Source organism: Tachyglossus aculeatus, chromosome 3, assembly GCF_015852505.1.
Source record: "Tachyglossus aculeatus isolate mTacAcu1 chromosome 3, mTacAcu1.pri, whole genome shotgun sequence".
Classification (NCBI taxonomy): Eukaryota; Metazoa; Chordata; class Mammalia; order Monotremata; family Tachyglossidae; genus Tachyglossus; species Tachyglossus aculeatus.
The window spans coordinates 37,713,664-37,734,733 of record NC_052068.1 but is presented as its reverse complement, the minus strand read 5'-3'; the positions used below and the strand labels follow the sequence as shown (position 1 = coordinate 37,734,733).

The following is a 21,070-nucleotide window of genomic DNA, read 5'->3' as shown; positions in this document are numbered from 1 at the left end:
TTTGCCCCTAATTCCTGGGTAAATCAGCCAACAAGCAAGGCTGGCTCTGAACAATAATTCTCAGCTACCACCAAAATGGCCACCACCCCCAGCCCTAGAATGAGATGGGGCGTTTATCATTTTTAGTTGCACAACTGGTAGGACGCAGAAGAAAGAAGCAGGGAACCAAGGTAATGAATGAGAAGCAGCATGGCCTAGACCTGGGCGTCAGAAGGACCTAGGTTCTAATCACGGCTCTCCCACTTCTCTGCCGTGTGACCTTGGACAAGTCACTTCACTTCCCTGTGCCTCAGTTACCTCATCTGTAAAATGGGGATGTGAGCCCAATGTGGGACAGGATCTGTGTCCAATCTGAGTATCTTGTCTCTAACCCAGTGCTTGCTTAGTACAGTGCCTGGCACATGCTAAACACTTAACAAATATCATGAAAGAAATATTCAAAAGCAGAGCACTTTTGCCTGTCGTAGAATTGCGAGAAAGCCAGAGCTCCGATTTCCAGCACTTGTCAGCTGTGTGACTTTGGGTAAGTCCCTTAACTTCTCTGTGCCTCAGTTACCTCATCTGTAAAATGGAGACCAAGAATGTGAGCCCCGTGTGGGACAACCTGATCACCTTGTATCTACCCCAGTCAATCAATCAATCGTATTTATTGAGGGCTTACTGTGTGCAGAGCACTGTACTAAGTGCTTGGGAAGTACCCCAGTGCTTAGAACAGTGATTGGCACATAGTAAGCGCTTAACAAATGCCACCATTATTACTATTATTATTAGTCAAATTCATTCATTCACTCAATCATATTTATTGAGCGCTTACCATTTGCGAAGCACTGTACTAAACGTTTGGGAGAGAACAACAAACTGACACATTCCCTGCCCCAAAGGAGCTCACTATCTAGAGGCTGTTGCAGTGTTCTCTTGAGATTTGCCTTTTAATCTGATATTCTCTTGTTTCTTGGAAGTAGAAGAAATTGTATGGAGCTAGTGTCAGCGGATGGCACAGGAAAAAAATAGTGGCTTCCTGAAGACAAAACGGAGCCTCTGACCCGGCTCAGACTGCAGTGTAGGTTGGGATGGGGACAGAGATGGGCGGGAGGTGAGGGTAGAGATCATGACTCGATCATGGTCTGTGCCCCTGCCCCACAGACAAAGCCCCTCTGCCCTCCACCCCCAAACTCCCCTGTTCCGTTTGCTTTCTTGGGGTCCTTCCCAAGCATCATAACAGCCCATTCATTTGTATCCTAGGTTAGGAGACACATTTTGAAAGTGTAGAGACAAAATAAAGGCCTCCTCGGTGTTCGTTTAACTGAAGTTTCAGGGGTGACTAAGAATGAAAGCTGAAAGCGTCTTCAAGGCTCTTTTTGCAAGTGCCATGTTCTGCTGAAGAGGCCGTGGAAAGCCAGAAAAACAGAAAGGGAGCCTTACTCTTTTGAGGAGACGGGTGACACGTCTTGAACCTGTATATATGTTTGTACATATTTATTACTCTATTTATTTATTTTACTTGTACATATCTATTCTATTTATTTTATTTTGTTAGTATGTTTGCTTTCGTTCTCTGTCTCCCCCTTTTAGACTGTGAGCCCACTGTTGGGTAGGGACTGTCTCTATATGTTGCCAATTTGTACTTCCCAAGCGCTTAGTACAGTGCTCTGCACATAGTAAGCGCTCAATAAATACGATTGATGATGATGATGAACGTTTTTGCAGAAAAATGATCTGGGCAGCAGAGTGAAGTATGGTCTGGAGTGGGGAGAGCCAGGAGGCTGGAGGTCAGCAAGGAGGCTGAGGTAGTAATCCAGGATGACTGATTGCATTAATGTGGTAGCATTCATTCATTCATTCAGTCATATTTATTGAGCGCTTACTGTGTGCAGAGCACTGGGGAAGTACAAGTCGGCAACATATAGAGACGGTCCCTACCCAACAGCGGGCTCACTGTCTAGATGGGGGAGACGGACAACGAAACAAAACAGGTGGACAGGTGTCAAGTCACCAGAATAAATAGAAATAAAGCTAGATGCACATCATTAACAAAATAAATAGAATCATAAATGTGGACAAGAAAAATAAATAGAGTAATAAATCTGTACAAATACATGCAAGTTCCGTGGGGAGGGGAAGGAGGTAGGGCAGAGGAGGGGGATGGGGAGGAGGAGAGGAAAAGGAGGGCTCAGTGTGGGAAGGCCTCTTGGAGGAGGTGAGCTCTCAGTAGGGCTTTGAAGGGAGGAAGAGAGCTAATTCAGTTTCCCATCCCTAGAATTATAGCTCTATGCACAGCATTAACAAAATAAATAGAATAGTAAATATGGACAAGTAAAATAGGGTAATAAATCTGTACAAAGGTATATGCAGGTGGTGTGGGGAGGGGAAGGAGGTAGGGCAGGGGGGATGGGGAGGAGGAGGAGGAGAGGAAAAAGGGGGATAAGTCTGGGAAGGCCTCTTGGAGTCCTTCCTGTAGGTAGCAGTTTGGATGGAGAGGAAAGGGAGGATTTTAGTGATGTTATGAAGGTGGGACCAACAGGATTTAGTGATGGGTTGAGTATGTGGGTCGAATGAGGGAGAGGAGTCGAGGATAATGCCAAGGGTTTGTGAGACAGGAAGGATGGTGGTGCCATCTACACTGATTGTCCATCTACAGTGATGGGAAAGTCAGGGGGAGGAAATGATGACACCCTTTTACTGATCGTCACTTCCTTAAAGAAGCTCATTTCTACGCTAGTACTGTTTTAAAAAAATTTGGATTTAATGGCAACAGAACTGCAAGCTTGTGACCAAGGACAACTAATGGGTGTGTGTACATATAGGTTGTGTTTTATTAAGATGACACTATTGACCGTGAGCTATCACTCGGGTGTGGATGTGACTGGAAAATACATTATGAACCAACAATAACTTCCACATTGTGTGCACATACAAAAGAAATCACACTTTGTAGAATTGTTGCATCATTTCCTGCTCTACTTCGCAGAAATGAGAAAAACAGAAAGAGAAGCCCGAATGCTTTTCCATTGGCACTGATGCTGAAGCCGTTTTGTTGAGAATACTGGGCTTGTCACTGCTAATGAAAAAAGGTTAACTTTTGATGAATGCTGAATTGAAACTACAAGTTAGAGTTTGGATACCACTTATTCAAAAAAGACCAAGGCCAAAAAAAAATCCAGGAGTATTTTAATAACAATAATAATAATAATAATGGTATTTGTTAAGTGCTTACTATGTGCCAAGCGCTGTTCTAAGTGCTGGGGTAGATACAAAGTAATCAGATTGTCCCACGTGGGGCTCACAGTCTTAATCCCCATTTTACAGATGAGGTAGCTGAGGCACAAAGAAGTTAAGTGACTTGCCTAAGATCACACAGCAGACAAGTGCTGGAGCCAGGATTAGAACCCACGACCTCTGACTCCCAAGCCTGTGGTCTTTCCACTGAGCCATGCTGCTTCTCATGCTTTTATTCATTCATTCATTCAATCATATTTATTGTACTAAGCTCTTGGAAAGTACAAATGGGCAATATATAGAGACAGTCCCTACCCAACAAAAGGCTCACAGTCTAGAAGGGGGAGACAGACAAAAAAAAACAACCCAAAAAAACCAAGTAGACATGTGTCAATACCAACAGAATAATAATAATAATAGTAATAATAACGATGGCATTTATTAAGTGTTTACTGTGTGCAAAGCACTGTTCTAAGCGCTGGGGAGGTTACAAGGTGATCAGGTTGTCCCTCTGGGGGCTCACAGTCTTAATCCCCATTTTACAGATGAGGGAACTGAGGCCCAGAAAAGTGAAGTGACTTGCCCAAAGTCACACAGCTGACAATTGGCGGAGCCAGGGTTTGAACCCGTGACCTCTGACTCCAAAGCCCGAGCTCTTTCCACTATATACACATCATTAATAGAGTAATAAATATACACAAGTGCTGTGGTGAGGGGAAGGGGGAAGGGTGGAGAGAGGGAGGGTGGCTATGGGGAGGAGAAGAGGAAAAGGGGGCTCAGTCTGGGAAGGCCTCTGGAGGAGGTGAGATCTCAGTAGGGCTTTGAAGGGAGGAAGAGAGCTATCTTGACGGATGTGCGGAGGGAGGGCATTCCAGGCCAGGGGGAGGACGTTGGCCAGGGGACAACGGCGGGACAGGTAAGAACGAGGCACAGTGAGGAGGTTAGTGGCGGCAGAGGAGCAGAGGGTGTGGGCTGGGCTGGAGAAGGAGAGAAGGGAGGTGAGGTAGGAGGGGGCGAGGTGATGGACAGCCTTGAAGCCAAGGGTGAGGAGTTTTTGCTTGATGCATAGGTTGGTAGGCAACCACTGGAGGTTTTTGAGGAGGGGTGTGACATGCCCAGAGCATTTCTGTAGAAAGATAATCTGGGCAGCAGAGTGAAGTATAGACGGAAGCAGGGAGAGACAGGAGGATGGGAGAGCAGAAAGGAAGCCGATGCAGTAATCCAGTTGGGATAGGCTGAGAGATTGAACCAACAAGGTAGCAGTTTGGATGGAGAAGAAAGTGTGGATCTTGGCGATGTTGTGCAGGTGAGACCGGCAGGTTTTGGTGATGGATTGGATGTTTGGGGTGAACGAGAGAGCAGAGTTAATGATGACACCAAGGTTGCGGGCTTGTGAGACGGGAAGGATGATAGTGCCGTCTACAGTGAAAGTCAGGGAAAGTCAGGGAGAGGTCAGGGTTTGGGAGGGAAGATAAGGAGCTCAGTCTTGGACATGTTGAGTTTTAGGTGGAGGGCAGACATCCAGATGGAGATGTCCTGAAGGCAGGAGGAGATGCAAGCCTGGAGGGAGGGGGAGAGAACAGGGGTGGAGATGTAGATTTGGGTGTCATCAGCGTAGAGATGATAGTTGAAGCCGAGGGAGTGAATGAGGTCACCAAGGGAGTGAGTATAGATGAAGAACAGAAGGGGACCAAGAACTGACCCTTGAGGAACCCCTACAGTAAGGGGATGGGAGGGGGAGGAGGAGCCCGCGAAGGAGACTGAAAATGAACGGCCAGAGAGATGAGGAGAACCAGGAGAGGATGGAGTCTGTGAAGCCAAGGTTGGATAGCGTGTTGAGGAGGAGGGGGTGGTCCACAGTGTCGAAGGCAGCTGAGAGGATGAAGAGGACTAGGATAGAGTAGGAGCCATTGGATTTGTCAAGAAGGAGGTCATTGGTGACCTTTGAGAGGGCAGTTTCAGTGGAGTGTAGGGGATGGAAGCCAGGTTGGAGGGGGTCTAGGAGAGAGTTGGAGTTGAGGAATTCGAGGCAGTGAGTGTAGATGGCTCGTTTTAGGAATTTGGAAAGGAAGGGTAGGAGGGAATTAGGGCGATAACTAGAAGGGGCAGTGGGGTCAAGAGAGGGTTTTTTTAGGATGGGGGAGACGTGGGCATGTTTGAAGGCAGAAGGGAAGGAACCGGCGGAGAGTGAGCAGTTGAAGATGAAAGTTAAGGGAGGAGGAGGGAAGCGGTGAGAATTTTCATAAAATGAGAGGGAACAAGGTTCAAATGGGGTCTGAAGCTTTGAAATACATTACCCTGCTAAATCAAAATGGACATATGTTGAATTAAAATGGCTATTTATACCATTCCAGGAGGGAATAGTAAGAATCATAATTCATTCAATCGTATTTATTGAGCGCTGACTGTGTGCAGAGTACTGTACAAGTATAATAATGATGGTGTCTATTAGGTGCTTCCTCTGGTTTCATCAGCCAATTAATGGTATTTATTGAGTACTTACTGTGTGCAGAGCTCTGTACTGAGCGCTTGGGGAAATACAGAGTTGGTAGATGTGGTCCCAGCCCCAAAGGAGTTTACAGTCTCCGGGGTGGGTGCAAACTTGTACTTCAATGCACCCATCCTAATATTAATAATAATAATAATAATAATTGTGGTATTTGTTAAGTGCTTACTATATGTCAGGCACTGTAGTAAGCCCCGAGGAGATACAAGATAATTGGGTTGGACACAGTCCCTTTTCCACATAGGGCTCACAGTCTTAATCGCTATCTCCCAGATGAGGGAACTGAGGCACAGAGGAACTGAAGTGACTTGTCCAAGGTCACGCAGCAGAAAAGTGGAGAAGCCGGGATTCGAACCCAGGTCCTTCCGACTACCAGGCCCGCATTGTATCTGCTAGGCCATGCTGCTTCTCGGTGAGTGCAAGATCATTAGATTGGGTACAGTCCCTAAGACTCATAATCTTAGTGGGTGAATGAGCAGGGAGGGGGGGAAAAAGGAATTATTTCATCTCTGTATTGAGATTTGAAGTTGGAGGTGGAAAAACAAGGAGGGCAGATGAAAGGTGATAAATAGAAACATGTAAAAGACAAACGATGTGCTACAGCTATGCACAGCGGAGAGATGACAGCGGTGGGCAGATCAGCATGAAGTTTGGAACTTAGAGGTGGGTAAGATTTTTAGAGCAGAATCTTTGAAAAAATCCTGATAGCAAGAGGCAGATTCAAAAACCGCCAGATAGAGTAGGAAATGATGTAACAGTTCTATGAAATATGATTTTTTTTTAAGCTTTGCACGGTATAGCAGAGCACAGAGAAGCAGCATGGCTCAGTGGAAAGAGCCCAGGCTCCGGAGTCAGAGGTCATGGGTTCAGATTCCGGCTCTGCCGCTTATCAGCTGAGTGACTTTGGGCAAGTCACTTCACTTCTCTGGGCCTCAGTTACCTCATCTGTAAAATGGGGATTAAGATTGTGAGCCCCATGTGGGACAACCTGATCACCCTGTATCTCATAGCTCAGTGGAAAGAGCCTGGGCTTTGGAGTCAGTGATCATGAGTTCAAGTCCCGGCTCCGCCACTTGTCAGCTGTGTGACTTTGGACAAGTCACTTCATTTCTCTGGGCCTCAGTTACCTCATCTGTAAAATGGGAATTCAGCCTGTGAGCCCCCAGTGGGACAACCTGATCTCCTTGTAACCTCCCCAGCGCTTAGAACAGTGCTTCACACATAGTAAGCGCTTTACAAATGCCATCATCATTATTATTTTTATTATTACCCCAGTGCTTAGGACAGTGCTTGGCACATAGTAAGCGCTTAACAAATACCATCGTTACTATTATTATAGCAGTTACTATTGGTTAGTAATGTACTTTTCAGTCACATTTGCACCTGAATAATAGCATACGGTCAATGATGTAATTTTAACATAATATGTGTATATACACCTCTTCAACACCCATTAGTTGTCCTTGTTCATAAACTGAGACTGAGCCCCCTCCTTCCTTTCCCCCTCTCCATCCCCCCTGCCCTTCCTCCTTCCCCTCCCCGCACACCTGTATATATGTTTGTACAGATTTATTACTGTATTAATTTACTTCTACTATTTACTATTCTATTTATTTTATTTTTTTAATATGTTTTGTTTTGTTGTCTGTCTCCCCCTTCTAGACTATGAGCCCGTTGTTGGGTAGGGACCGTCTCTATATGTTGCCAACTTGTACTTCCCAAGCACTTAGTACAGTGCTCTGCACACACTAAGTGCTCAATAAATATGATTGAATGAATGAATGAATAAACTTGCAGTTGTGTTGCTATTTAATCTAAAATTTAAGAAAAAAGTACTCGTGTGGAGATGAATTTCTTTTAGTAAGTAATGACCAGTAACAGAGGGCCGTGATTGCAGACAACAATTCAAATTTCTTTCTTCTCTGACAAAGTGTAACCACTTCCCACATCTTTGGTGGGGATAAAAAATGAACTCTGTGCAATGAAGCTTTCCAAGTCTGCCTGCCTTGGGGCCAGTGGGTGACTGGGATCAGTCAATCAGTGATATTTATTAAACATTTTGTGCAGAGCACAAACCTATTGGGAGGGTACAAGACAACTGGTAATTGTGGTAACATGTGCGAGGCCCAGAGAAGTGAAGTGACCTGCCCAAGATCACACAGCAATTCAATTCAGTCATATTTATTGAGCGCTTACTGTGTGCAGAGCACTGTACTAAGCACTTGGAAAGTACAATTCAACAATCAAGAGAGACAGTCCCTGCCTACAATGGGCTCACAGTCTAGAAGGGGGGAGACAGGCATCAAAACAATAATAATAATAATGATGGCAATTATTAAGCACTTACTATGTGCAAAGCACTGTTCTAAGTGCTGGAGAGGTTACGAGGTGATCAGTTTGTCCCACGGGGGGCTCCCAGTCTTAATCCCCATTTTCCAGATGAGGGAACTGAGGCCCAGAGAAGTGAAGTGCCTTGCCCAAAGTCACACAGCTGACAAGTGGCGGGGCTGGGATATAATAATGATAATAATGGCATTTATTAAGCGCTTACTATGTGCAAAGCACTGTTCTAAGCGCTGGGGAGGTTACAAGGAGATCAGGTTGTCCCACAGGGGGCTCCCAGTCTTAATCCCCATTTTCCAGGTGAGGGAACTGAAGCCCAGAGAAGTGAAGTGCCTTGCCCAAAGTCACACAGCTGACAAGTGGCGGGGCGGGGATACGAACCCGTGACCTCTGACTCCAAAGCCCGGGCTCTTTCCACTGAGCCACGCTGCTTCAAGTGAACAGTAAACAGGTAAACAAATAGAATTATAGATATATGCATATATACACACACATGCGTGGTGGAGCCGGATTAGAACCCATGACCTCCTGACTCCCACGCTCCTGCTCTATCCGCTAGGCCATACTGAGCTGGTGCTGCCAAAGGGAGCATCCTGGGGATAGGGATGGCTTGAATCCAGCTTTAGGATCCTGGGCCCAGAGCTGGAAGAAAAGCAGCAGGGAGGAGGAGGGTGGGAAGGCAGCCTTGGACAGCCCTGCAGGGAACTGTTGGACAATATCTTTGCCCCCTTGTATTGATGCCTGTTTACTTGTATGGACGGCTGTCTCCCCTCCTCTAATAATAATAATAATAATAATGGCATTTATTAAGCGCTTACTATGTGCAAAGCACTGTTCTAAATGCTGGGGAGGCTACAAGGTGATCAGGGTGTCCCACGGGCGGCTCACGGTCTTAATCCCCATTTTCCAAATGAGGTAACGGAGGCCCAGAGAAGTGAAGTGACTTGCCCAAAGTCACCCAGCTGACAATTGGCGGAGCGGGGATTTGAACCCATGACCTCTGACTCCAAAGCCCATGCCCTTTCCACTGAGCCGCGCTGCTTCTCCATTCATTCATTGTCGTATTTATTGAGCACATACTGTGTGCAGCGCTTGGGAAGTCCAAGTTGGCAACATATAGAGACGATCCCTACTCAACAGTGGGCTCACAGTCTAGAAGGGGGAGACAGAGAACAAAACAAAACATATTAACAAAATAAAATAAATAGAACAAACATGTACAAATAAAATAGAGTAATAAATCCGTACAAACATATATACATATATACAGGTGCTGTGGGGAGGGGAAGGAGGTAAGGCGGGGGGATGGGGAGTCGGTGAGCTCCTTGTGGGCAGGGATTGTCTCTTTTTATTGCTGTATTGTACTTTCCCAAGTGCTTAGTGAGGTGCTCTGCACACAGTAAGCGCTCAATAAATACGATTGATTGAATGAATGAATAAATAAAATGTACAAGCCCAGACCTTAGCCTTATAGGCCTGGGCATAAATCTGCTGCTGACCCCATCGGACCTTTGCAACTCGCTTTGAATTTACCAATGGTCTTTCCTCTCCTAAAAGCCCTCATTGATTACGACTAGCACCCAACTGCCCCCGCCAGCCCCCCACACATAGCCTCAAAATAGATTGAATTCTGTTTCGCATTTTAAATGCATCAATCACTTAACCGTATTTGTATTTATTGAATGCTTATTGTGTGCAGATCATAATAAAACAGAGAAGCAGTGTGGCCTAATGGATAGAGCATTGGCCTGGGAAGCAGAAGGACCCAGGTTCGAGTGCCGGCTCCGCCACATGGCTGCTGTGTGACCTCGGTCAAGTCACTTAATGTCTCTGGGCCTCGGTGACCTCATCTGTCACATGGAGATTAATGGCATTTATTAAGCGCTTACTATGTGCAAAGCACTGTTCTAAGCGCTGTGGAAGTTACAAGGTGATCAGGTTGTCCAAGGGGGGCTCAGAATCTTAAGCCACATTTTACAGATGAGGTAACTGAGTCACAGAGAAGTTAAGTGACTTGCCCAAAGTCAAACAGCTGACAGTTGGCAGAGCTGGGATTTGAACCCATGGCCTCTGACTCCAAAGCCCGGGATCTTTCCACTGAGCCACGCTGCTTCTCCTAAACAGATTGACAGTGAGCCCCACGTGGGATAAGGACTGTGCCCAACCTGATTAGCTTGTGTCCACTGCAGCGTTTAGAACAGCGCTTAACACATAGTAAGCACTTAACAAATACCACAGTTGTTGTTATTAGCCTGGGAATACTGTCCATAGCTGTACCTACTTTCTAATCTTTGTTCTTCCCTGTTGACAGCTACTGAACTTTGATCTTCTAGACTGCGAGCCCACTGTTGGATAGGGACCGTCTCTATATGTTGCCGACTTGTACTTCCCAAGCGCTTAGTACAGTGCCCTGCACACAGTAAGTGCTCAATAAATACGATTGAATGAATGAGTCTTCCTGGCTGTTACTGTGGAACTGTCAATGACCCCTTCTATACAGCCTTCCTTCCTTACGTTTCACACTTAGCACTTAGGTTTGTTTCAAGAACCCTGTTTACACAAAGCGAGCTCAGGCTGCAGCTGGACAACAGCGCTTAGAACAGTGCTTTGCACATAGTAAGCGCTTAACAAATGCCATTATTATTAATAATAATAATAATAACTAGTGATTTCTGTGGAGAACCGTGGGACGCCTCCACGTCTGAGGAATTCAAAACCACATGGCCCCATCAGCAAATGCCTCTCCTTCTAGACTTCTCTCAAGCACTTAGTACAGTGTTCTGCACACAGTAATCGCTCAATAAATACGATCGACTGTAAGATCCCTGTGGACAGGAAACATGTCTACTACATGTCGGAGAAGCAGCGTGGCTCAGTGGAAAGAGCCCGGGCTTTGGAGTCAGAGGCCATGGGTTCAAATCCCAGCTCCGCCAATTGTCAGCTGTGTGGCTTTGGGCAAGTCACTTCACTTCTCTGGGCCTCAGTTACCTCATCTGTAAAATGGGGATTAAGACTGTGAGCCCCCCATGGGATAACCTGATCACTTTGTAACCTCTCTAGTGCTTAGAACGGTGCTTTGCACATAGTAAGAGCTTAATAAATGCCATTATTATTATTATTATTATTATTATTACTAACTCCATTGTATTATACTCTCCCAAACACTTTGTTAGGTGCTCTGCAGACAGTGAGCGTTCAGTTCATACCTCTGATGGGTTCTGCAAATGGCTACTTCTGTGGCTCAACAACTGGATAGAGGGGTTTTGGGAAATGCAACTCCACATCTACCAAAGGTTTCGTTTGAAAAAGATGAAACCATAAAAGTTATTTTTGGGTTGTATTAGTGGACCCAGTTCAATGAACCAATCAATTATATTTATTGAACGCTTACTACGTGCAGAGCACGGTACTAAGAGCGTGGGAGAGTACAATGCAACAGAGTTGATAGGCACGTTCTCTGCCCACAGTGAAGTTACAGCCTAGAGGGGGAGACAGACATTAATCTAAATAAATTACGGATATTCATTCAATCATATTTATTGAGCACGTACTGTGTAGATATGTCCATAAGTGCTGAGGGAGGGATGAATAAGGAGTGCAAATCCAAGTGCAAGGATGACGCATAAAGGAGTGGGAGGGGAGGAAACGTGGCTTAGTTTGGGAAGGCCTCTTGGAGGAGATGTGCCTTCAGTAATCAATCAATCGTATTTATTGAGCGCTTACTGTGTGCAGAGCACTATACTAAGCGCTTGGGAAGTACAAGTTGGCAACATATAGAGACAGTCCCTACCCAACAGTGGGCTCACAGTCTAAAGGAAAGGCTTTGAAGGTGGGGAGGGCTATGTGAAGGGGGAGGCAGTCCCGGCCAGAGGCAGGATGTGGGTGAGAGGTTGGTGGGGAGGTAGATGACGGCACAGTAAGTAGGATTAGCCCTGGAGAAGTGAAGCGTCTGGGTTGGATTGTACTTGGAAAGCAGCGAGGAAAGCTAGGAGGGAGGGAGTGCATTAAAGCCAGTGGCAAGGAGTTTGTTTGATGCGGGGGTGGATGGGCAGATGGGCTGGAGGGTCTTGAGGAGTGGGGAAACCCTCCCTGAACGTTTCTGCAGAAAAATGATCCGGGCAGAAGAACCAAGTACGGATTGGAGTGGGGACAGACAGGAGGCAGGGAGGTCAGCAAGGAGGCTAAGGAAGTTATAAAGGTGGGTTAGGGTGCTTGGGTTAGGTTTAGTTGGAGAGGAACGGGCACATTTTAGCGATGGTGATAGACGGGGGCCTGGGAATCAGAAGGTTGTGGGTTCTAATTCAGGCTCCGCCACTTGTCTGCTGTGGAACCTTGGGCAAGTCACTTCACTTCTCTGTGCCTCAGTTACCTCATCTGTGAAATGGGGATTAAGACTGTGAGCCCCATGTGGGACATGGACTGGTCCAACCCAGTTTGCTTGTATTCCCCTCAGTGCTTATTCCTCAAAAATCTCCAGTGGCTACCAATCAACCTACGCATCAGGCAGAAACCCGTCACCCTGGGCTTTAAGGCTGTCCATCACCTCGCCCCCTCCTACCTCACCTCCCATCTCTCTTTCTCCAGCCCAGCCCGCACCCTCCGCTCCTCTGCCACTAATCTCCTCACCGGGCCTCGTTCTCACCTGTCCCGCTGTCGACCCCCGGCCCACGTCATCCCCCTGGCCTGGAATGGCCTCCTGCCCAACATCCGCCAAGCTAGCTCTCTTCTTGCCTTCAAGGCCCTACTGAGAGCTCACCTCCTCCAGGAGGCCTTCCCAGACTGAGCCCCGTCCTTCTTCTCCCCCTCCTCCCCCCTCCATTCCCCCTGCCTTACCTCCTTCCCTTCCCCACAGCACCTGTATATATGTATATATGTTTGTACATATTTATTACTCTATTGATTTATTTTACTTGTACATATTCATTCTATTTATTTTATTTTGTTAATATGTTTTGTTTTGTTCTCTGTCTCCCCCTTCTAGACTGTGAGCCCACTGTTGGGTCGGGACCGTCTCTATATGTTGCCAGCTTGTACTTCCCAAGCGCTTAGTACAGTGCTCTGCACACAGTAAGCGCTCAATAAATATGATTGAATGAATGAATGAATGAATGCTTAGTACAGGGACTAGCACGTAGTAAGCGCTTAACAAATACCACATTCATCACAGTAAGCGCTCAATAAATACGATCAGTTGGTTGATTGATTGATCATCCTGCCTCTGTATGGATTGTGATGTGACATTGGAAGAAACCATTGTGAACTTGCCTGCTGTGTCGGTCAGGGCATGTTTTATCACAGTAACGTGAATATTCCTCAACGATGAACTTTTGCTCTCTAGGAGAACTGCACGTAACTACTGTCTGCAAATTTGGGGCTCCTGGATCTATTTGCCAAGCTCTCTGTCTAGCAGTCCCGTTTAAGCCCCCTGAGGGCCTGGGATTTTCTTTGGGAAGAGAGCACGGATTTTATCCAGGGCAGACCCGGACCCAGGGTCGCCTTGCAGAGGGGAGGTGCTGAAGATGCGGGTCTTCGGACCTCAGCAGGCCCTGTCAGGATTAGGCCTCTGAGACACTGCTTGAGATTTTCCTGGGCACGTCTGATGTTTGCCACCCCAAATCAATCAATCAATCAATTGTATTTATTGAACGCTTACTGTGTGCAGAGCACTGTACAAGTTGGGAACATATAGAGACAGTCCCTACCCAACAGTGGGCTCACAGTCTAAAAGGGGGAGACAGAGAACAAAATCAAACATACTAACAAAATAAAATAGAATAGAATAAGTCCCCCAAAGCTTCATGATTCCATCTTCATTAGCCTCCAGTCCCCAGTTTCTCAAACAAGGTGTGTACGTCTGGGGTTAAGATGGAGAGGACACCTGCCTGTTGGCCCCACCCCAACCCTTCTTTTGGGGGGTCTCTGTACCCAGGGCTGCATTTCGAATAGATCTGAAGCCAGGCATACCTAGACAGGGTAGAGGTACATGGAGCGATAGGGCTGATTACCCTCCCTTCTCTCTCTCACTCTCTCTGCATTCATTCATGCATTGAGGCATATTTATTGAGTGTCTACCGTGTGCAGAGCACTGTACTAAGAGCTTGGGAAAGATACAATACAGCAATAAATAGAGACAGTCCCTGCCCACAACGAGCTCACTCCCTAACTTGCTGTTACTCAAGTGGAAGGTACCAAAGTCCTAAACGTATCTTTTCTCCCCTAGCTAATCGTTTAGCCCACTGAGAAGGAAAAAATACATTTTTGTCTTGAAAATCCTGCCCCGTTGATTTTTGGAAAAGAGCATTGACTTGGCCACAATGTGATATCAGTCCCAAGCGATTAAAAAAAAAAAATCTCTAGACCGTAAACACGTTATGGACAGGGAGCGTGTCTGCTAATTCTGTTGTTTTGTACTCTCTCAGGCACTTAGTACAGTGCTCTTCACATAGTAAGTGCTCAATAAATACCATTGACTGATTGATGGATTGATTGGAAGAGGAACATTGCTAGCCGTGGTGACCTAGTGGATAGAGTATGGGCCCGGGAGTCTGAAGGATCTGGGTTCCAATTCCAGCTCTGCCACTTTTCTTCTGTGTGACCTTGGGCAAGTTACTTAACTTCTCTGTGCCTCAGTTACTTCATCTGTAAAATGGGGATTAAGACTGTGAGCCCGGTGTTAAGCAGGGACTGCGTCCAACCTGATTAACTTGTTTCTACCCCAGTGCTTAGTACAATGCCTGGCACATAGTAAGCGCCTGACATATACCATGAAAAAAATGTGGATGATTAATCCTCAGAGAGGCTCTCTGCCTTGCCTGAGGTCAGAGGACAAAGTGGTGGGAGAACTGGAAAATCTTTCCAGGATTTCCTGCTAACCTTGTATCTACCCCAGCACTTAGAACAGGGCTCTGCACATAGTAAGCGCTTAACAAATACCATAATTACTGTGAGCCCGCTGTTGGGTAGGGACCGTCTCTCTATGCTGCCAACTTGTACTTCCCAAGCGCTTAGTACAGTGCTCTGCACACAGTAAGCACTCAATAAATGCAATTGAATGAATGAATTATTATTCCAGGGTCCCAGCCCCGACAGATACACATCCGATCAACCGGCTTTCGTGTTGTGGAAACTAACACCACTGGCCACATCCGGAGAGTTGCCAAGGCTGGCATCAGGACTCAATTTGAATTTTTCAAGATGTCTGAAGGAGCCCTTTTTCCTTTCTTTCTTCAGGTCCTTCTCTGTCTTTTTGGAATTCTGTGCGAAAGCTACGGCAGCCCCAGGAGTCATGTGGAAGCCCAGCGTTTGGAAAGAAAAAGGAGCATTTTTAAAAGGGAAGTGAATTGCTCCAGTGACCAATACTTCACAAATGGTCTCTGCTGTGAGAAGTGTCCGGCCGGTAAGTACCTCTAGGTCTGCAAAAGACTAAACCCGTCCGTCCTCCCTTCTGAAAAGTTGCGGGCTCAGTATAATAATAATAATAATAATAATAATAATAATAATAATAATAATAATAACAATAATAATAATAATAATGATGGTATTTGTTAAGAGTTTAATAGGTGCCAAGCACTGTTCTAAGCGCAGGGGTAGATACAAGGTAATCAGTTTGTCCCACGTGGGGTTCACAGTCTTAATCCCCATTTTACAGATGAGGGAACTGAGGCACAGAGAAGTGAAATGGCTGCCTAAGGTCACACAGCAGACAAGTGGCGGAGCCGGGATTAGAATTTACGTCTTCTGACTCCCGAGCACATGCTCTTTCTACTAAACCACACTGCTTTTCTAGACAAGGTCTATCTGTACCTCTTTGAGTTTTATAGATGCACAGAATGTGTTTCTCATATTTGCACTTCCTTTAACTACCTCAGAGAAGGAGGAAAGTTTAACCCTACAAGGGGAAAGTGTGACTTCCTCTGACCTTTTCTCTTTTTTTCTGGCTCCTGAAGAATTTCTGCTTCTTGCTGTGTTTTTTTGCTGGGCAGCAGGCAGCGCTTCCTTCCAATACTGATGCATCCTTGCCATCTTTTTTCTGTTTGTTTTTAGTTCGAATTCAGTAGAGGAAGGGCTCAAGTAGTTGGAATGGACACAATTTCAAATGAAGTGATAAGAGCATGTTTGCTGCCATTTAATACATTTACATATGCTCCCTACTTACTATCCCTCCCTTCTACTTTGGTTCACTGGAATAGATGTGGATGATCAGGGAAAGGAAGGACCTGGGCCGGGGGTTTTAAGTGCAGGAGTTGGCTCCCATCTGTAGAAGCTGGAGGGGGAATTGGATGCCTTCTGATCAAAGTCAAGTTTCTAATTGCATTATTATGATTATTATTATTAAATGCCATTGAGTTGTTTCTGATGCATAGCGAAGCTGGAAGGGGAATTGGATGCCTTCTGATCAACGTCAAGTTTCTAATTGCATTATTATGATTATTATTATTAAATGCCGTTGAGTTGTTTCTGATGCATAGCGAAGCTGGAGGGGGAATTGGATGCCTTCTGATCAAAATCAAGTTTCTAATTGCATTATTATTATTATTATTATTATTATTATTATTAATGCCATTGAGTTGTTTCCGATGCATAGCAACTCCATGAATGTACTTACTTAAGAACATCCTGTCCTCTGCCATAATCAACAACCTTTCTAACAGTTCTTCCATTGCCGTTATCAATCAATCAATCAATCATATTTATTGAGCGCTTACTGTGTGCAGAGCACTGTACTAAGCGCTTGGGAAGTACAAGTTGGCAACATATAGAGACAGTCCCTACCCAACAGTGGGCTCACAGTCTAAAAGGGGGAGACAGAGAACAAAACCAAACATACTAACAAAATAAAATGAATAGATATGTACAAGTAAAATAAATAAATAGAGTAATAAATAAATAAATAGAGTAATAAATAAATAAATAGAGTAATAAATAAATAAATAGAGTAATAAATGTTATGGTCTCTATCCATCTAGCTGCTGGTCTGTGTCTTCCTTATTTTTCCTGGACTTTTCCTGGCATTTGTGTCTTCTCCAGAGAATTAGTCCTCCTGATTATGTGTCCAAAATATGCTAATCCAAGTCGAGTCATTTGACCTTCCAAAGACCACTTTGGCTTAATTTGTTCCAAAATCCATTTTTTTGTTTTTCAGGTCAATCCATGGTATACACAAAAGCCTTCTCCAACACAACATTTCAAAAGAATCAATGTTCTTTCTACCCTGTTTTTTTCATTGTCCAGCTTTCAGAACCACACACTGTCACTGGAAATACCACAGAATTGACAATTTGTATTTTTGTGGCAATTGTTACATCAGCACATTTCATGACTTTTTCCAGGCTCTTCGTAGCAAGTCTTCCTAACCATAATCTTTGGCGTTTTTCTTGACTACTAGTTCCTTTATTTTTGATTATCAATCCTATCAGCACATTTCATGACGTTTTCCAGGCTCTTCATAGCAAGTCTTCCCAACAGTAATCTTTGGCATATTTCTTGACTACTAGTTCCCTAGTTCCTTTATTATTGATTATCAATCCTAGCCAGTAATTCGGAGTATTCACTGAGCACATACTGTATACAGAGCACTGCAGCATAAGCACCATTGCACTTGGGAAAATGCAATATAGTAGATGGGGAAAATGCAGTATAATAGAGGTTGTAGATTGGATCCTTGCCCTCAAGGAGTTTACAACCTAGTTTGCAATTGAACTTACATTCATGCATTAATTATCAGTAGTATTTATTGAGTATGCACTGTGTGGAGAACACTGTGGTAAGTGCTTAGGAAAGTGCAGGGGAGCTAAAAGACATGATCCCTATTCATTGTGGTGTCTGGAGGTCTTGGAGAGAATAAGATGCAAAACAGCAAGTTAAAGCAAATGTAATATGATGATATTTACTAAGCACTCATGTGATGTATTCTTTAGTAAGCAGAAGTAGCATGGCCTAGTGGATGGAGCACAGGCCTGGGAATCAGAAGGACCTGGGTTCTAATCAATTGTATTTATTGAGTGCTTACTGTGTGCAGAGCACTGTCTGATTCTAATCCTGGTGTTGCCACATGTCTTCTGTGTAACCTTGGGCAAGTCACTTAACTTCTCTGTGCCTCAGTTACCTCATCTGTAAAATGGGGATTAAGACTGTGAGACACATCTGAGACAGGGACTGTGTCCAACCTGATTAGCTTGCTTCTACCGTAGCGATTACAGCAGTGCTTGACACATAGTTAATGCTTAACAAATACTATTATTAATGTTAGTAGTAGTAGTAGTAGTAGTAGTATGACTGAACACTCACTAGGTGCCAAAAGCTCGAGTAAGCTCTGGGGCAGGCATAGGATAATCAGATCGGACCCAGTCCCTGTCCCACATTGGACTTAGAATCTAAGAGGAAAGAAGAACAGAGATCTTATCCCCATTTTACACCTCTCAGAGCGGTGTAGTGACTTGCCCAGGTTTACCCAGCTGATCAGTGGCAGAGCTGGGATTTAAAAATCCCCGTCTCGGACTCTCAGTCCTACAATCTCTCCACTGGGCTAAAATGCCCCATTCGAAAATCACCAAAACCCCCTGCTTTCTTCCGCCGGTGAGGTGCTGACTTCATAGATCCGCCACCTGTCACATGTGCAGGAATCCTGAGTCATTCATTCATTCAATCGTATTTATTGAGCACTTACTGTGTGCAGAGCACCATACTAAGCGCTTGGGAAGTACAAGTTGGCAACATATAGAGACGGTCCCTACCCAACAATGGGCTCACAGTCTAGAGGGGGGAGACAGACAACAAGACAAAACACGTGGACAGGTGTCAAGTCATCAGAATAAATAGAAGTAAATCTAGATGCACATCATTAACAAAATAAATAGAGTAGTAAATATGTACAAGTAAAATAAATAGAGTAATAAATCTGTACAAACATATATGCAGGTGCTGTGGGGAGGGGATGGAGGTAGGGTGGGGGGATAGGGAGGGGGAGAGGAAAGAGGGGGCTCAGTCTGGGAAGGCCTCCTGGAGGAGGTGAGCTCTCAGTAGGGCTTTGAAGGGAGGGAGAGAGTTAACTTGGAGGATGTGCAGAGGGAGGGCATTCCGGGCCAGGGGGAGGACGTGGGCTGGGGGTCGACAGTGGGACAGGTAAGAACGAGGCACAGTGAGGAGGTTAGCGGCGGCAGAGGAGCGGAGGGGGCGGGCTGGGCTGGGGAAGGAAAGAAGGGAGGTGAGGTAGGAGGGGATGAGGTGATGGACAGCCTTGAAGCTGAGAGTGAGCAGTTTTTGCCTGAGGCATAGGTTGACTGATAGCCACTGGAGATTTTTGAGGAAGGGAGTAACATGCCCAGAGCGTTTCTGCACAAACATGATCCGGGCAGCAGCATGAAGTATAGGCTGAAGTGGGGAGAGACAGGAGGATGGGAGATCAGAGAGGAGGCTGAGGCAGTAATCCAGTCGGGATAGGATGAGAGCTTGAACCAGCAAGGTAGCGGTTTAGATGGAGAGGAAAGGGCAGATCTTGGTGATGTTGTGGAGGTGAGACTGGCAGGTTTTGGTGATGGATTGGATGTGAGGAGTGAACGAGAGAGCAGAGTCGAGGATGACACAAGGTTACAGTTTTGTGAGATGGGAAGGATGGTAGTGCCATCTACAGTGATGGGAAAGTCAGGGAGAGAACAGGGTTTGGGAGGGAAGATAAGGAGTTCAACGTTGCACATACTGAGTTTTAGGTGGTGGGCAGATATCCAGACAGAGATGTCCTGAAGGCAGGAGGAGACCCGAGCCTGAAGGGCGGGAGAGAGAGCAGGGGCAGAGATGTAGATTTGGATGTCATCAGCGTAGAGATGATAGTTGAAGCCGTGGGAGCGAATGAGTTCACCAAGGGAGTGAGTGTAGATAGAGAACAGAAGGGGACCAAGAACTGACCCTTGAGGAACCCCTATGGTAAGGGGATGGGAGGGCGAGGAGGAGCCCACAAAGGAGACTGAGAATGAATGGCCAGAGAGGTAAGAGGAGAACTAGGAGAGGATGGAGTCTGTGAAGCCAAGATTGGATAGCATGTTGAGGAGAAAGGGGTGGTCAGCCTGCATGTGGGCAGGGAATGTGTCTGTTTATTGTTGTTTTGTACTTTCCCAAGTGCTTAGTACAGTGCTCTGCAAACAGTAAGCGCTCAATAAATACAACTGAAGGAATGAATGAATGAAGACTCAGCTGGGAACAGACAGGCAGGATTCTCTCTCGAGTTTGGCATGTCTCCTCATCCCTGTCCTTTTGACCCTGGACCTCGTGTCTGAGATCTAGGGACCTGATCTCCTCTGACCTGCACTTCACTTTGTTCTCTGGTGTCCTCGGGCAGGTTCGGTGGTAGCCCAACACTGCAACGCCACCGGGAACAAACCAAAGTGTGAAGGCTGCAAAGATGGGTTCGATTTCATGGACCACAGTAATGGACTCGGAAAATGCCTGCGATGTGGCACTTGCGATGAAGTGGTTGGTGAGTGTTTGAAACAGCAAATGAAAGAACCCTAGACCCATGAAAGTATGTGTTTTTTTCCCAGAATAAATGGGTTCATTTCTTCCCTACAGTTGATGAATACACCTTTCAGGGGCCTCTGCTGTTTTTACCTTCCCGACAGGCCCCAGATTCTTTTTTTTTTTTCTCCTCCATTCTTTGATGGGCTCCGGGCACCTCCTACTCCTCATGGTGCATGAGGGAAAGAGGAGGACAAATTAAAGTTTGCTTGGCAACATCGAGCATCATCAATCCTCCCCAGGGTTGGATGGGGGTGGTACCCTCATTGTCCTGTGTCTTTGTCCCCGCCGCCCCCAATCTCAAAGACACCTGGAGCTAGCCCCGATGCACAAAACAGCCCCACTGACCTTTGTGAAATTTATTTCCTAGGCTTGATAGAGGAAGAGCCCTGTCGAAAAACGCAGAATGTGAAATGCAGATGTAAGGAAGACTATATTTGTTCAGATTCACCATGCGTTCACTGTACTGCTTTGCCAAGTAAGAAGGTTTACATTTTT

The 21,070-nt window shown here is 45.7% G+C and overlaps 1 protein-coding gene across 3 annotated transcripts in view; it reads left to right on the top strand.

Annotated features, from left to right (window-relative positions):
• FAS (Fas cell surface death receptor) overlaps window positions 1-21,070 on the top strand; it is a 71,132-nt gene that overhangs the window by 15,746 nt on the left and 34,316 nt on the right. For all 3 annotated transcript variants that reach the window (XM_038743989.1, XM_038743990.1, XM_038743988.1), the window contains exons 2-4: window positions 15,296-15,461; window positions 20,397-20,534; window positions 20,943-21,050. In XM_038743989.1, coding sequence (XP_038599917.1) covers window positions 15,296-15,461; window positions 20,397-20,534; window positions 20,943-21,050 — 412 coding nt within the window. The remainder of the gene's footprint in view (window positions 1-15,295; window positions 15,462-20,396; window positions 20,535-20,942; window positions 21,051-21,070) is intronic.